The sequence below is a fragment of the Seriola lalandi genome, unplaced genomic scaffold (assembly GCF_002814215.2).
Source record: "Seriola lalandi dorsalis isolate HSWRI2012SDOR001 ecotype SW California unplaced genomic scaffold, Sedor1 jcf7180002054385, whole genome shotgun sequence".
Taxonomy (NCBI): Eukaryota; Metazoa; Chordata; class Actinopteri; order Carangiformes; family Carangidae; genus Seriola; species Seriola lalandi.
In genome coordinates this window covers 159,911-177,335 of record NW_019524938.1, presented here as the reverse complement: position 1 = coordinate 177,335, position 17,425 = coordinate 159,911, and the positions used below count along the sequence as shown (strand labels likewise).

Below are 17,425 nucleotides of genomic sequence, written 5' to 3'. Positions count from 1 at the left end.
TCACTTTGACACTCAAGTCTGTTTCTTTTGATCAGCCTAATTACATCCACTGTGACCCAGAGCAATAAAGTTATCAACATTGCATGTGCACAATGTATCTACATCACATGATATATGAATATTGGTTGACAGTATGAGTAAAAAGAAGAGGTCTTCCAGAGGACGCATTCATATATTACACAGCCTCATACGAGGTGAATTAGATTATAGACTATAAAGTACAGCTTCTGCCAGCTGCTTGTTTTTGTGCGACAGGTGACTACTGTTGCTGGATGTTGACTGATTGAGCAGCGAACTGCCAGGACAACAATGAGCAGCATCTAGTTAGCTTGTGACTGTGCATTCAAAATGTTTCTGTTAGCTCGACTCTGTTCAGAGCTGCTCGTTTTTATCCTGCAATTCAGCAGCTGGCAGGGAGATCGCAGGTTTACAGGAGTGATCAGATCAGCTAATATCAATTACTGATACTGAAGCAGTGGTGGAGCAGGACACTTTTTGGTGACAAACTATTGCTGCACTGTCACAACACCACTGAGGACAGTTTTTAGCAGTTAAGTTCAACATAACATGCACATCAACAGCGTTAATTCTATCAGTGCTACCAAGTCTCTTTTTGAAAATCAAATATATTATTTCATTTTCATTCACTAATAAATTTGTTTTGACTTTGCCTAATTTGCTGTAGCTTTAACCAAAGTTAAGCTACAGGCAGTGAAACTAAACACTTCTTGCATTTTCAAAAAAACAAAAACCTAATGAGAAAAAGGAAGGATTATGACCCACTAAGGACCTTTTAATTTGAAATATCTGTGCAAGAATTCTTAGGTAGTTTTACAAGAACAGCAAATCAGGAAAAAGGAGTGAGTGTGAGTATTTCTGTGAGAAAGAGAAACTCAGCAGATTGAGATTGACTATAACATGATGGTGTAATTGTACTGAGGAAATTAGTGCTGTGAACATGTCCATTATGTTGACTTTATCAAGTGAACAGCTGAACATGCAGGGCGGCTGAGATGGACTGGTTTTGATTAGTTAAAGTGGAGGCATAAAGCTTTTGCACATGCACAACACCAATGTGAGGATTTTAGATCATTTGATTTCTTGGCTCATTTCTCTCCAATTAAAAAATGTGTCACTATTATTTCTGCCTATGAGACTATTAGGTGCTTCTTTTAGATAAGCCCCAAGCCATTTAACAGTCACTATTGCCTACAGAGAGGACATGAAAGTGTGAGTCACTATAATAAACAACAGATAAGACACAGATTTATGTGGCACTACATAACTAGAAACCAGCTTGTGATGGGATCAAAGCAGCTGCAACGTTCTCACCGAGGAGTACTGGGTGAGAATGTCGCAGCTGCTGTGATCAGTGGTGTTCTCAGTGGTTACTACATTATTATACGAGTACTCAGCAGTCATTAGCCCTCTTCAGACCTGGAATTAAAATGTCTCCACATGTGTCTCAAGTGACCACCTGTGATATTGAAATAGTAAAATCTTTTGGGTTGATGATGAAACTGTTGGGACTAATCAGACTGTCAGAGGACGTCAGTAGAGTAGTTGGTCCTTCAGTGTGGCTCAGGACACATTCATGTTCACACTGCTAAAGCAATGTGGCCACATGTGGCTCCACAGGTCCACACCTCCTCTGAATGTGGTCTGAGTGATCGCATCCCCGAAGTGTGCCAGTCTCGGGTGCGTTCACACCTGAAGAGCTGACCACTTGTGATCGGATGTTCATGCCAGGTCTGAACAGAACCACAACTCTATTATTGCATGAGCACTCAGTACTCATGGGTTGGACCACACCCATCTTCAAACTCAGCCATCATTTTGATGTCAACTACACACCTGTAAAGTTTCATGACTGTATCTTGCAGGTTGTGACACATCAGTATCAAAATCTGTCCACAGACAGACAGTCACCTGCCAAAGTCCTAAAAACCACCTCTGTGGTAGTTCCTGTTACAGTAGGTGTCTCCAGGACCACAATTTGCCATGATGACACACACACACATACCCACACAAGGTGAAAACAATACCAACCACGCTGTTGCGGCTGGTAATGGATACTGCATACTTCAGTCTGATTACCCTCATGAAACTGAGCTCCACCACTGTCTTGTAGAGAACTTGGAGTAGACCATAATCTTCTTCTGAATAATGTGAGACACACTTGAACCTGCACATGTACTCAAACCTTTTCCAGTGCAAACCTTCATAATCGCCACTGTTGTGGTATATTAATAATAATAAAAAAAAAAAAAAAAAAAAAAAAAGGTCAACAGAGAATGTAAACATGATTACTTTGGATTTTTTCTTATGGAATGAATTTATGGCACAGCCACTGGTTTTGCGGCAGCGCTACGACAGTTACACACAACTGTAAGTCATTGCTAAGCGGTAGGCAGTGAGAGAGTTCACAGCATAGAGACCACAGTGGGAGATGCCACTGTAGGACACTAGAAAGAACAAAAAAAGAAAACTAACAGTAACACCCTGTTGAGAATCTCTAGTATCAGTAGCTTCACTGGTTGTGGAGTTCTTGCTCCTTGAAGGCAGAGCTATAGATATACAGAGTAAGGCAAACTTGGTTTCAGGTCAATCCAACAGAGCCATATTTGCACCAAATGCTCCAAGGCCTTTACATCCTCTCATTTAAAAACGTAGTGTAATCGCCATGGAGCTTTTAGTGCTAACATTGAGCAGGCAGTTCCCCAAGCTATGTATGTCTATGGCTCTGCTCCATGGCAGTTTGATACATCAAGTCTTTTTGGGACAAATCAGTCTGAACCAGCTGCAGTGAGTCAGGCTGTAACTTAGAGAAAGGCTTGTTATGGTAGAGATGAAGACTGAAACCAGCCAGATACCGTCAGAGCAGACAACACGAGGCCAGGGGGATGAGTGTCGCCAGCAGGAAGTAGGTGACTCTGTAGAGGTGGAGTGGAGAGAAGGTCACCATGGTAATGGCCAAGGGCAGAGGGAGGCAGGAAGTCAGAGGCAGGAGTTTGCTGAAAAAGATCAAGGCAGAGTTAATATTCAGTGGTTACAAGATAACAAAGCTCAACAAAGGAATGTGTGTGTGTTGGTGATGGTGTGGTCCTACCTGTTGCAGAGTTTTAAAGTGTTGCAGTCAATAAGCAGCATGTACACAATAATTAGAGGCACAATGTGTGGCCAGCAAGGGTCAGGATCCAACTGGGTGGAGTATCTGTAGAGGATCACAACGTAGGTTAACCAAGATTTCTTATGCCATTCCTCACCCTGTGTACCACCTCTCCACTGTACTGGACATTAAATATGACTTTACTTCAGTACTTTTGCCAAGAATTTGCCATTTTGTGATAAAACGATCATGAAAAAATAATCCTAATATAGTGAAACTCATTTAAGCCATTCTATCCAGATATTTTATACAAATAACCATTAAATAAACTTGAAATGAATGCAATAATTGGGAACAGTGATGTGACACTTTGCTAGGAATGTCCCACCCTCATTTCACCGCTTTGCTTACTGTACATTGGACCTTGGCATGTGATAAATAAAACTTTAAACTGTTGTTAAGTGACAGCATTACCTAGAACTGAAACATAAAATACAATAAAATTATTATAAAATATTTTGATAAAATTGTATATTGCAATATTTGGGCTGGACTGTATTAAGATTAAAGATTAAAGCTCCATATTTTCCTCTTCTCCTGTTGTTATTATATAAGTGTTGATCCATTAGAAGATATATTTGTGGTTTTAAGAACCAAAAACCATCTCAGTGTAGTTTTACATCTCCTCTCTCAGGCTTCTTTCTGGAGCCCTAGTAACAACTGGCCGGTGAGCCAATCAGAAAAGAGGAGGCTCTGAACCTCTCTTCTGATTGGCTGACTGATTCCTGAGTGATCCGATAAAAATATAGCAGATTTCAGGTAAACACTCAGAGAAACCAAATCCTGCAAGGTTGGATGGTGGGTCTAGGTGGCCCAGGCTTCATGCATGGCTGAGAGCGGAGACTGCTTTGTTGTGACATCATAAAGTTACAGAAGTCCTGACAGCTGGTTTTAAGGCTCAGTTTCTGAATACAGGCTTCTCTGTGGACTGAGTGCTTTGATACTTAGACCTGCTTTATAATCAGACAACACGTGGACATCTACCTTTATACTATATGGGACCTTTAAATATTTCGATATCACCCAAACCTAATCAGAGGTAAAGTTCAGTTGCTCCTGCTGCAACTAAAAATTCACCTGCTGTATTTACAAGCATTTTAAGGATGCATTCATGGAGCTGCATACATAAAATGTGGGATGTGGGGTAATGGGTACACCTCAGGTGGTCTAACTTTTAATTGCAGGTGACTTGATTTGCATTAGGGGTCCTGATGAATCAGCAGCAGAAACTGCTGTGGCCGCTCTGTTTTTTTATTTATTATTTATACATAAATATGTGGCACTAATTAGCATTTTTGGTAGAAACAGGATAATAATTAACATACTCTCTAATAAAGACAGGCTTTAGTGTCTTGCTCAGAGGCACTTCAGCAGGGAAGGTCCTTTAACTGTCTCTCATATACTCTGTTCATGTTGTGTTAATACTGTACCTCAGGTTGCGGATCCAGTGGATGAGTGAGGGTGCGCTGAGCATGACAGGCAGTGTGAAGAGTGCTGATAGGCAGAGGTGGAGCTGCAGGTCATCCCTCACCTCCTGCAGAGCACACTCTGACAGCAGGGGGGCGCCGTTACATTCTTTAGACCTGTCCAAGCACTCAGCATCGACTGTGCCATTCTCAGTTTCTTTGTGCTTCCGCGGTGCCTGGAAAGATCGTGGAAGAATTGAAAAAAATTCAACAAGAATAAAAATGTTCAGTGTGTGTATTCTGTAAAGAACTCTGAACCATGGCTCTGCATTCACACCACGTCTTAACTTATATAACCCTCAGATGCTAGTTTATCAGGTTTGCAACAAAATTAAACATTTCTTACCAGGTTCAGCATGTGACTCAAAGACCTTTCTGTCATCTGTAACCTCAGTACCTGAGTGTGCAATGGAAACAGAACAAAACAAACATAACCAGAAGAAATTGTGCTTGCAATATTTTGATGGGTAAATGGTGTAACAGAGGCATTTTAATCAACACTTTAAAGTTACTGAGAGTTAGCACATTTTTAGCTTGTGTGTGCTTTACCTATTGACACAACAAGGGATAAATAGAGTCAATATCATATTTGTACTGATTTAATTATTGATGCTACTCTGCAAAAACCACCTGTGAACGACTTTTTTTTTTTTTTTAAATTTCATTACATCTTAAAGGGATTGTTCGGGTTGCTTGACGTGGTGTTGTCTGAGGTACTCTGATTTACTCTGCTGTCTGATTTACTCAGCTGATCTGCTGCTGCAGCGTAATACAGTGCGCTCCGTAGGTGCACTTGTGCGTAGGAATACAGTAGTTCAGCAGTGCCAAAGGTAAGTGCTGTTTAAGGTTAGGCTGAAAATATTGGATATTGGATTGTTTCAGTGGGCGTTTTTAGTTTAAGTCATGTTTTTACTCGTGGCCCTGTGCACAGCGGCACATTGCTGTGCTATTCTGCCGGAGCCCTGGTCGGCTTCCCTAACTGGGATCGTGCTGAACAGAATCTACTGTGGGTAATGTACCGACTATTCATGAGTACCTCACACAACCCCACGTCAAATAACCTAAACTATCCCCTTGAGACTCACTCTGTAGAGGTGGAGCAGAAAAGCAGCAAAGATTGACAATGCTCCACAGGAAGTCCCGCCGAGAACAGTCAGACAGAGGGTGATGAGGAGCTGGGTCCGCAGTCGCAGGGTGCCACAATCTCTGGAGACAGACGGTCTGCAGATGAAGAGGAAATTAAAAATTAACAGGTCAGATAAAGATGTTGAGATGCCATTTAAGAATACACCATTCAATTACAGTTTCAAATCACATACCTCAGTGTTTAAATGTCCAACCATACCTGTGTAGTGGAGCTAATATTAATGAGATCAGTCGCATAATGAGACAGAGCAGCGTGCTCCCCCAGTACGCCACAGCTGCCCCCAAAATGTAAAGCAGAGGGGAAAGGAGGTGGGGCCATTCTTCAACTGGTAGCACGCCTTCATGAAACGTTGCATCAGGGAATGTTGGGGGGAGGGCATCCATAGGGGGGAGGCACAGAATGGACCAGACCTCTTGAAACCAGCTGCAGCTGAGGGGAGGGACGGGAGGATTATTCAGGTATTATCATGTAACATCCACACTGAAGTCAGAAGGCTGGAGGGATGCGATTGAGAACTTCCAAATTTCAACATTCCTTAATTCCTTCAACGCTACTCCTCCAATGCCTACCTAAGTAAGATGTGCAGAACATAAAGGGGCAGGTTGACTTTATGAGGCTGCAGGCCTCTGCCGACCACCTGGCTCATGGCTGCAGCTTGCCTAGACTTCAGGATGGAGGACAGCTGCCCCCCACAGGCCAGGAGGAGAGTTACAGCTGTGTACACTGGCACCATAGGACCACAGAACCTCAGTATCTGCCAGGGAAGAGAGAGAGAGGATCAGACCTGAGCTTTATCTGAATCACTGTTTGTTCATGAAGAACAATAAATGTATGTGTAGTTGTCATTGTTATTTAAAGATAGTTCGAGATTGTTTGAAAATGTCTCCCTGATCTGGGATGTTACCCAAACAAACACAAGAAAGTTGTTGTACCTGTCCCAGCACCCTGGGTAATGAAGTCCTTATTGACACCTGAACCAGAGGGTAAACATGATTGATTTTACATATCCAAGTGAATGACAAAAACAGTATTTTACATGATAAACTTTCATTAGGATGTGTGTGAAAGACAGATGCTGCAGCTAAGAGCAGTACCTTATACTGGCAGTTGGGGGCAGTGTGGAGCTGAAGGAGGACACCTGAAGTGTTGTCTGGACGACTTGTGTGGAGCATCCCTGAGATCTCAGTAACTGAGGGCACACTGGCAAACAGATCACATCAAGTCATGACAGAAAGAGTAAATAAGTCATTAAATAGCCATGGAGACAGACACTGACATAACTCACCTGACTGTGGTTAAAGAGTCCTCTCGAAACCAGGGTACCATGATCCTGTACACATTGGACAATCTATCTGCAAACAGAAATACAAGAGTAATATCACATTTCTGCATGTGCACATGCGTCTGTCTTCGTAAAAAAACGTACAAACTTACCTTTATGGACTTTGCACTGGCTTGCAACATTAATTCTGAAAGCCTGATACACCTGAAGACACAGTGGTGATAAAATTTAGTGACACAGTAGGAATGAAGGATCCCGAGTCTAGCAAACATTAAATAAAGCTCTGAAAGCTACCTGGTGAAAGTGCTGCAGCTCGATGGTGTGAAGAAGTCCAGAGGAGTTGACCGTAACATCACTGACAGTCAAACCTGCAAAACAAACTCTTACTGAGAAGGACTGTGTCTCTTTTCATTTGGAGGTTTGAGAATCAGCATCAAAAGTAAGTCAACTCACCGAAGGACAGGACATGTGGAGCTGGGACAGACAGAGTCTGAGATTCTTGTCTCTGCCACTCGCACTCCACTGTAAACTGTGGAACAGACACATGTTGTATTGTCATTTGTATAAATTAACATGGCTGATGATTCAGAGTATGGGAAACTTCTGTTTCTCCTTCGTAAACTGTTTTTCTGGCCACATCTGCTGGGTTGTCTCAGCCTTTTAAACAACGCTTTATTTAGGTGATTTGAGCCCACCGATTCTACCAGTGTGTGTGACTGACACAAAAGTGAAAACAAAGTTTACAAAAACACTCATGGATTCCAGATAATGTATCCTAATGATTTTGGTGATTCCCATACTTTGTCTGTAGCATCACCATGAGGTCGACATTCCCATCAGCCTCAGCTGTACTTTACTAGGTAGACGCTTTGCTAGATGCTAGACTGCTTAATTAAGATTGTGAAGTAAGATCATAAGTAGTAAACAGTACCTGCTAAACATCAGCATGCTAGTATTGTTAATGTGCATGTTAGCAGTTAGCTCTCTGTGCCTATGTACACCCTCACAGAGTGGTAGAGCTGAACCATATAAAATATATAAAATAAAATATATAAAAGTTATCATGATGTCATTTTTTGCTGGGGCTTGTAGCGAACAAGCTCTCTCTCACCACACTGCTTCATTTATAATGGTATGTTGTGATATATTTTACTTTAATAAAAGAAAACTTTAAAATTGCAGCTCCTACGGTTTGGATATTGCACTTGACCATATTATGATTTCGATTATATTTCAATTAACTGTTCAGCTCTAGTTGGAAGCATGGCTGTACTCTTGTTCCCCTACAGCAGCCCAGAGACACAGACACAGAGGAGAAAGAGAGTAGGACCATATCATTCTCATTTTGTCTCAAGTACCTGTCGACCGTTCAGGTTGGAAGCCGAAACAACCAGATGAGTAAATGAAGACAAGTCGCTGAGACTCAGAATCAGGACCTGAGGAGGATCACAGACAGTTAGCAGCGACCAATAGCAGTTGTGACTGGACTGGACAGCGTCTCTCCAGGATGAGTTACCTTGTATGGAGGCAGAAGCTCAGTTCCCATAGACAGATCTACAGCACGCACACTGGAAATTTCAAAGCACATGAATGAAGCACAATAGAAATGTATAGATCCGACATAACCACAAGAGAAATGACCTTTTCTCAGTGATAACTGCAAAATTAAGACACCTATTAAAAACATAAGTGGTTGGGGGGGAGGGATACTACAATCATATTCTTACCATGAAGAACCGTTTTTGTGCATGCAGCCGTACACCCAGCTGGTCATCTCCTGTTGGACAACAACAGTACAACAGATTTACTTTTCTGTACAGAAAAAAAAAATGTACAGAACAAATAAATTCCTCTGGCTTCACCTATATATATAGGTGATATAGGTATATATATATATATATATACCTACCTATATTTATACATATATATTATATATATATATACCTACCTATATTTATACATATATATATATATATACCTACCTATATTTATACATATATATATATATATATATATATATATATATATATATATATATAATATATATATAATATATATATATATAAGGTCCCACAATTCACACTGCATGTGAAGACACACCAAGCCATGAGGTTTGCCACAGGTGGACTCAATCAAGTTGTAGACACATTTCAAGGATAACTGAAGCCAACAGGAAGCACAGACCACAGTTTGTAGCTATAGGAAAGGGTCTGAATATCTCATAAATAAAAAGGTTTGAGTTTTTGATTTCTAATAAATTTGCAAAATTTTAAAAACATGTTTTCCCTTCATTATTATGTCATTATGGACTACTGAGTAAAAACTACAAACAACACAACAAATGACAACATAACAGTGGTGAAACTCACCAGGTTGTTGCTGCGGCAGTAGAAATGGCTGTAGGCTTTCCTCCGACTCGACAGAGCAAACAGGAAATATTTGACTTGTCCTTCCTGTAGACACAGAGCGACACTCTGGTAGAACAACAACTGGTACATTTTAACTAGACGTTAGGCTGCAATACTGCATTGAGTTGTATTAGATGAGTTTGCTTCAGTAAAAGGGCTACAGCAAAGCAGTTAATATATAAAAATGTATCTGGCTGAAAATCTCCAGTGCAGTCCTCCACTATTTCCACTGCATGTAAGGAGTTCATTTATTACTTTAATGCAATGTTTGATACCTTCGGTGTGCTGTAAACCAGACGCAGTGTGTTCACTTCACTCCACGCTTCAGGGAAATCTAGAAAAACACAGACAAAGGGAAAGAACTGAACAACATGTAATAAAATATGAGTGATTCTTACTTAGTCAAAACTACAGTTCACTTTGCTTCATACAGTTAATGAAAATGACTGAAGAGGCATGAATAGGATACTGCTGTAAATAAATAAATAAATAAATAAATAAATGTGTTTATTGCAGCCTGATGTTGGTGGAGTGTTTCTCTCTGACCTAAGATGGAGATGGAAGTGTCTTGAGTTTCTCCCAACATCCTTACAGGATGTCTGATGAAGTGATGGTTTAGCACAACCATTTTCTTCTCCGGGTTTTCTGTGAACTAATGAGAACACACTAATTAGCTTGGAAACAGCTGACATGGGCTTGCACAGGATGTTTATCAGAGATGATGGCCTTGATTATTTGGTGGGTGTAGGACTCCCACAAGCCTCTGCAAAATAACTTCTTTGTTCTATGACAAATACTCCTCGTTATTTCTTCTTATAACATTTTTTACAGAAAGATTTTTTTTTCTTTTGTTTCCCAAAACATGTACATCAATGTGTGTTTGTTCTGACCTGTCTGGTTTCAGGATCGATGAGGTCAAAGAACGCCCTGACGGTCGCAAGAACAAGCTCTTTGCACCTAGAACACGAAGACACACACGTGACGTATGAATAACCTGATTAACATGTTTTGGGATAGGTAAACAGTCGGCCAAAACATAATGTCATGTCTTACCAAACGATGGAGAGGTGGTCAGTGGAGACCCACGTCCTGGGAACTGCAGTCGCCTAAAAAAAAAAAAAAAAAAAAAGAAGAAGAAGAGAGAAGTGCCAGATCAAACACAATCTACATTTTAATTCTCTGATATAGTCCCATGAATATTTAATATTGTCTGTCATTGCTTCTAACAAGGCAATAATACTAGATCCCAGAGAAGGGTTTTATTTTAGGAGGTGGAAACTGTACAAGAGGAACTAAATTGTGACTTCGCCCCTTCAGTTAAATGGAGGTGAAGTTGCTCAGTTCTTAAAAAACTCCCTGAGTTCCTGGAAAAGTTCCTGTGGTGGAAATAGGTCCAGTCATAGTGCTGCTCCTAACCAATCCACAATCAAATCTTACCACCAGTGACAACTTATTGGGGTCTCCCGGAGGACAAGGCAGGGATGTTAGGCCAGAGCGGACCTGGTAGTCACGGTAACCACCCCCAACAGACAGGACTGTGATGTTTCTGAGCTTGTTTGCCCGGTTCACCCACTTCTGTCTCACTGCAGAGTAGAAATCTACAAAGAGGAAAATACCCACCATTTATATGAATTCATACAGATCTTTCTATATTCATATATACAAATGAGTCAATTCCACATTTATAAACAAAACAGACCACATCTGAGTCTTAAAGTTCAGTGCTGGTTATCATAACAGCTGAACAACACAGCAGCTGATTTCACTGATTAGTTCCTCCTCTCTGGTTGAAAGTATGTAAATAATCAGCGTAATCAGCTGTTATCTTTCAGGACATAACTCAGAGCACACGGTGTCGATGTAGCTTTTAAGACTAAGCATGAGAGAGTTGCTCTTACCCAGCAGGTATGGGTCCAGGGCCAGTACTGGAGCCAGGTGAGGAGAGGCCTGGGTAATGATGAGGCTGACCAGGTTGGTGTTGAAGCGAGGCAACGTGAACAGCGCCCGAGCCACCACTCCTCCCATGGAGTGACCCACCAGCACCACACTCTGGGGAGGGGTCTTCAGATGCTGGGAAGCAGAGACAGAGAAAAAACAGACTGTTTAACCTCTAACCCTAAGCCACTTATCGGGATGGCTGTGGCTCAGGAGGTAGAGTGGGTCCTCCACTAATCAGAAGCCTCCGGTTTTCACGTCAAAGTGTCCTTGGGCAAGATGCTGATGCCTCATCAGTGTATGAGTCTGTGTATAGGTGTGTGTGTGAATGGGTGAATGTGGTATGTATTGTAAAGTGCTTTGAGTGTTCTCTGAGACTAGAAAAGCTCTATATAACCATTTATCCCACTTATTGGCTTTAGGGTCCAACATTTACCACAAAGTGTTAGAAAAATGAAGGACCTAGTATTTTCATGCAGCAGCACCTCCTGTTTGTGACCTCCGCTTCTCTTTGAGCTTGTCCTTTGTGTTTGACATTAGTTGTCATGACTTTTAAAAAAACGCTCCTTTGATCCCTAACTAAATCACTTTGTAGTAGGGCTGAATGGTTCATTAAATTATTATCGAAATCAAACGAGCTGCAATTTGTTTTTGATAAAAAAGGTAAAATGTGTCACAACAGACCATAAATGAAGCACTGTGGTGATACAGAGACGCCCATCCTACATATCATATTCTCCAGGTGTAAAGGAACATGTTTGTTTGGTGCAAGATCAACAAAAATCACATTGTCATTTGTTTCAGTGAAAATAAAATGTAAAACTGACCATTCCAACTGAAATTGTGACTCATATCTCAACTGCAATATCTGCCAAAATAATCGCAATATGATTTTGTTTGCATATCGTTGAGCCCTACTTTGTACTTTTTTTTTTTGTCAATGCACCTGTGGTATGAGCAGAAATGATCTGACCTCACTGGACTTCTGTTACTTCTTTTAAACCTTAATATCCCTGCGCTGGTTGCCAGACTACTTTTACCTCTGGCAAACACGGCTAACTAGCATTTATCCCAATAAAAACCACCCCTGTAGCAGTGCTGGCAGATTCACATGTTACAGTTTAAACCCATGTGACTTACTAATAATCCCCTGTAGGTATACAGACATAAATATTTAATGGCCACTGGAGTATATGATACTGTATTTAATGTTAACGGCATGTTTTGTTGTAATGTTGTAATGTTGGCATTCAGGAATTTTAGTTTATTCTGGTGTTGCCTGACTTCTTCATTACTGCTTCATGTGCAGGTCAGAAGGATTAACTAAATGCCTAAGATGTAAATGTAGAAGGTGATGAGATGTGATGTGTGTGATATGTATCCCTCCACAGTGAAATGTTACCCCTGCAGCAATATCCGTGATCTAGTGTGAGTAACCCTGTCTGACCAGTGGATGATATTTGAGGCCTGACCTTGTACAGCCTCAGGATGGCCTTAATGCTTTCATGCAGGAAGTGAGTCTGCCGGAGCAAACTGCCACCGTAAAGCGCCACCAGCTCCTCGTTGAAGTCCACGGTGAACACGTTGAAGTGGAGACCTCCCTCCATGTTTTCAGCCTTCCTCAGGGCCACCGAGCCCAGGGAGCGAGCTTCATGAGGAGGAGAAGACAAGTGTCAGATCATAAGATCACAATGTGTTCAGCCTTCATGCTACTTTGCAAACTGACATGCCGCTATAATTATCAATGCACAGCTCTTACGCGCAGATTATTTTTTAAATATTTTGAATTATTGATTCGAGCCATCATGTCTTGAGCTGCTTCAGATCATCAAGGCAGCTGTTCATGACCTAAAAAGAAAATACTCACTTTCCTGTTAAAAAGGCTCATTAAATTTACACAGGCTACACCATTTTCCTGTAAGGCCAGAGCCCTGAAACCTCCCAGCAGCACTCACATCTGATCTGCCACTGGTGATTCATCACGCTGTTGTTTCATTTATGAAGCTCATCAAACAACAGCTATTGCCAAAAATCCATTGTTGTGAATAGTGTGAATGTGGGACAAAAAAAAAAAAAACTGTTTAATCATCACAAACAGTGAAGTGCAAAATGTGTTTGTCTTCACATGAATAAAAGCGCGGGTGTTCTCCTCCTACACACGACTGATAGCAAGAACAGGGGGCAGGTATAATCTCAACACCATGTACCATGGAGCGCACGCCTCAGTTATTAGGTAGACAAAACCTAATTTGGTATAATTAACATATAAACCCTGATAATCACAATAATAATCAAGATGTTTGATTAAATGGAACTCATCTGCATTTTAAGCCTTTATTAAAGCCTATATTGAAGGACAAAGGGATTAGTCCGTGATTATTTGTTGTAGATAAATCCTATTAAAAGACAAAAACAAACAAACAGTCTGTTAGTCTCTTTCTTTTTAGTCGTGTCAGGCAGCTCAGTCATGGTGGGTCATGAATATATAGTTTCATTTTTAAAAAAGGCTCTGTAATTTCCTTAAAAAGCTGGGCACAAACATTATGTAATCAGCTGAAAATAGTGCATTTATTTTCAGCCATGGACTAATCCACATTTAGTGCTTAGTGAGCATTTACAGGAGCAGAACGGTGTTTGTGGGGCTGACTAAAAATACACTACATGTACATTGTGAGTGTGTGTGATAATGAAGGAACAGGTCATCCAGTACAACAGTGTAGGTCACTGACTTGTTTGTTGGCCTGTGACCTGTGGCTTTACAGAGTCTATGGGCTCAGATTAGGCTCAATTAGATTTTGAGCTTGTGAAAGTAATCTGCTTGAGAAATTCAAGTTTGTGCATGTAGTATTAGTTAAAAAATGACTCCGTGAATAAAATCTGAACAAATGATATCAGTGGCTACACGAAGACAAGACTTTTGTGAACATCTGTGTACAGATACAGAGCAGAAAACTAAAGTGTAAAACTCAGCACTGTTTGTGATGCCGAAGTTTCAACAGGGATCTGACTGGACGACAGTCCAACCACAAAGCAGAGTATCTGTAAGTATCTGTACACACATGTTCACAAAAGCTTCTTTCATGGCCTTTGTGTAACCTCAACATTTGTTCAGATTTTATTCAGTCACTTTTTTGTACTAATAATACTCTTTTCTCCACATGCACTTGAATTTCTCACGTAGATTTAGTTTGCAAAGGTCGATTTATGACTACAAACTTTACAATTATGTCCTAAAATCACTTTACAAGCTCAAAATCTAATTGACCCTAATGTAAGCCCATAAGAGCATCCTTAAAATGATACAACAAGAATCTTACAGCAGCAAAAAGAAAAAAACACAGTTTTAAAAATGGCTGCAAAAGCCAGTTTTCCAAGATTAAAATATCATCTAATGTTAACATGTGAAATCCAAATTCCAGCATCACAAACACAATAACAGTCTGTGGAAACCTGAGTTCTGTGATATGTAAAAGCTATAACATCCACTGTCTCAAATGACTAAGGGCTTGTGTGCAAAACTGTGTGTGGAGACTAATCAACAAAAAGCATGAAGCCATCTAAATGTCCTCAAACCGCCTCAGCACATCCACTGATTGAAAAGAGTCTCCTCCTCCTGGCTGTGCCTTCAAACGTCTTTGCTGTTCAGAGTTGTAATGCTCAACTTCCACTCACCTTATTTTCTCCCTACTGCTAGTTTCAGACTTAAATGTGTGAACTGAAATCTGTCATGGGACGTCTTCATACAGCCGCCATTAACTCTTTGCACTCACCTTGTTTATAACTTCCAGCATTTCCAGGCAGGAATAGCACAGGGGCACCGGTGAGTTTCAGCGCTCGGGTCTCCTGGGCGTACAGACCCTCTCCGTACAGGTAGAGCCCGTACGCTGGGTACAGTCTGGCAACACGACGAGGCAGAGCCACACGCTGTGAACCCAACGTGGAAAACAAAAACACACACACAGATGAGGAAATGAAGCTCTATGTTTACATTCACATACACTTGTGATAGTAAAAATGTGAGGTCCGATCACATCAACCCTGATCATTTCCTGGTACAGTTCTCTCTTTATCTGCGCAACGAATGACCAGACCTTTGTTATAGGCAGTGGTTCATCTACTGTACAGCTGTAATAGTACATCTGTGGCTGGGCAATATCAATGAGGCCTGAAATTATTAGTCAAATGATCAAAATCGAGTCACAGGATCAGGAAAAAGTTGTGATGGTCATTTTTCAGTATTTTCTGTAAAATGGATAAATATCATAATACTGGTCAATTCATCTTAAACAGTGTAATTTCCCTGTAAAGTAGATGAGAAAACAATGACACTCAACCTTTGATTATTGCAATAACCAGAATCATATGTATCACCTCACATCATGATTTCTTACACTGATTACTGTGTAATAGCTCTATAAAATTTGGTTTTCATCTCTGTAGTTTTTATCATCTTGCTTTACATATTATACTTGTCAGATAATAATGCTTTATAGTTTCTTTATTCCTGTGCCCTCTGGCCTGTATTTATAACAAGCACTAATACTGAGCTGACCCTGACTCCCAAGACTATGTCCATTAACCACATAAACAAGCCTCAAGACTATTTATAGATATATAGGGTCTTCTTTTTCTCCTTCCCTTACACCAGAACAAAAACAACATAAACTCCTGTATGAAGTAATACTGATGTCCATATGGTGCTTTGCCTCCAGCTGTGCTCCACAGATGAGCACATTAGTGAGCATAAAGAGCAAAGGAGGGTGACCTACATGGCATTCATTACTAAACATCTCACAAACACACGTCCCTTCCTTGTAAAGCTGATCTGCTGGTGACCTTCTGAGAGGATTCAGGGATCAGGGATTGATTTATGGTTTTATAACCTGGATAATTTGGGCTAATCTACTCTGAATCCTCCAGCCTCACAGGTGTAAACAGAGCCCACTGGGGGAATGCGTTAGTCTGGCTGTAAGGTAGCACAGCCCCACACCTGACGTTACTGTGTCTGCCAGGTAATATTAGCAGATATGATTTAAGGAAATGGATTTAAAAACGCTTACCAGTGTTAATTAATGTTGCCTGTTCTGGTTTCAACTAAGTAAACGAACCAATTAGCGAGATGTTTTTTTTTTAGCTTCTACCGGAAACAACGCGACAACTACGGTGCTCTGTGAGCTAATTTGTGGCTATTTCCCTCCCAAAAATGAGTCTGGATGTCTACTCACCCGGTACTCTGGGTATTCAAACATATAGGTCATACTGCATCTGTTCTCCTCGAAGCCAGTCAGCAGCTCTCGCAGGCCAACCGCCAAAAGCCCCAGAGCGAAACCGTAAAAGGCCACAGCGGCGAGTTTCATGGTTCAGGTCTGACTCCCGCTCTTTGATATCACAGGTGTTCAGCCTCCATGTTTCAGCTTTGGATACTGCGAGCTCCCTGCCGGGGAAGACACCACACAGGTTGTCACTCTCACCGGCTGAACCCCACAACAGGAACTACATACTATACAAACTGCGGTGATTGGCAGGTTGCTCGGCCAATGGTAGGACAGCACTAAGAAAATGCACCAATAGGAGAGCAAACAGCGAGTGACGCGCTATATATTGGAAATTGTTTTATGGACTGATGAAACTGTAAGTTTTATTTAATAATTCATATTTTCTCATGCAAAATTTCACATCCATTAGAGTAAGTATTCAATTTTTTTTCCTGCTTTGATTATAGAAAATAGAAACAATATATATCCACCATTTCTACAAGTACAAATAGAAAAGCAATTAAGACATATAATACTTGCTTACATTATTTTCGTTTAACGTTATACCTTAAATTTATCCCCAGGTAAGTTATATACTTTTTGATTTAGTTTTATTTTCCTTTGGTTTATAAACTGTATATTTGTTTTTACATATGCTTATTCTGATGAACTATTTACATATTTAGTATGTTCATGCTTATTCATATGGATAATGTTCCCACACATTTTCAAAAGAAAAAGGACTGATGAAACTAAGGTTGAA

At 40.7% G+C, this 17,425-nt stretch overlaps 1 protein-coding gene across 1 annotated transcript; it reads right to left on the bottom strand.

The window, feature by feature from the left end:
• Positions 1 to 1,643: 1,643 nt before the first annotated feature.
• Positions 1,644 to 16,886, bottom strand: pgap1 (post-GPI attachment to proteins inositol deacylase 1). The gene is made up of 26 exons (XM_023409210.2): positions 16,633 to 16,886; positions 15,178 to 15,331; positions 12,880 to 13,055; positions 11,371 to 11,542; positions 10,910 to 11,070; positions 10,526 to 10,578; positions 10,363 to 10,429; positions 10,019 to 10,124; positions 9,748 to 9,806; positions 9,434 to 9,517; positions 8,792 to 8,841; positions 8,581 to 8,632; positions 8,423 to 8,500; positions 7,518 to 7,593; positions 7,359 to 7,432; positions 7,217 to 7,268; positions 7,068 to 7,134; positions 6,877 to 6,982; positions 6,715 to 6,753; positions 6,352 to 6,536; positions 5,981 to 6,211; positions 5,721 to 5,856; positions 4,982 to 5,032; positions 4,600 to 4,811; positions 3,110 to 3,214; positions 1,644 to 3,014 (listed from the first exon to the last, which is right to left on the bottom strand). The coding sequence occupies exons 1-26, from the start codon at positions 16,762 to 16,764 to the stop codon at positions 2,876 to 2,878; spliced, it is 2,817 nt and encodes a 938-aa protein (XP_023264978.1). The 5' UTR covers positions 16,765 to 16,886; the 3' UTR covers positions 1,644 to 2,875.
• Between the last annotated feature and the right edge of the window lie 539 nt (positions 16,887 to 17,425).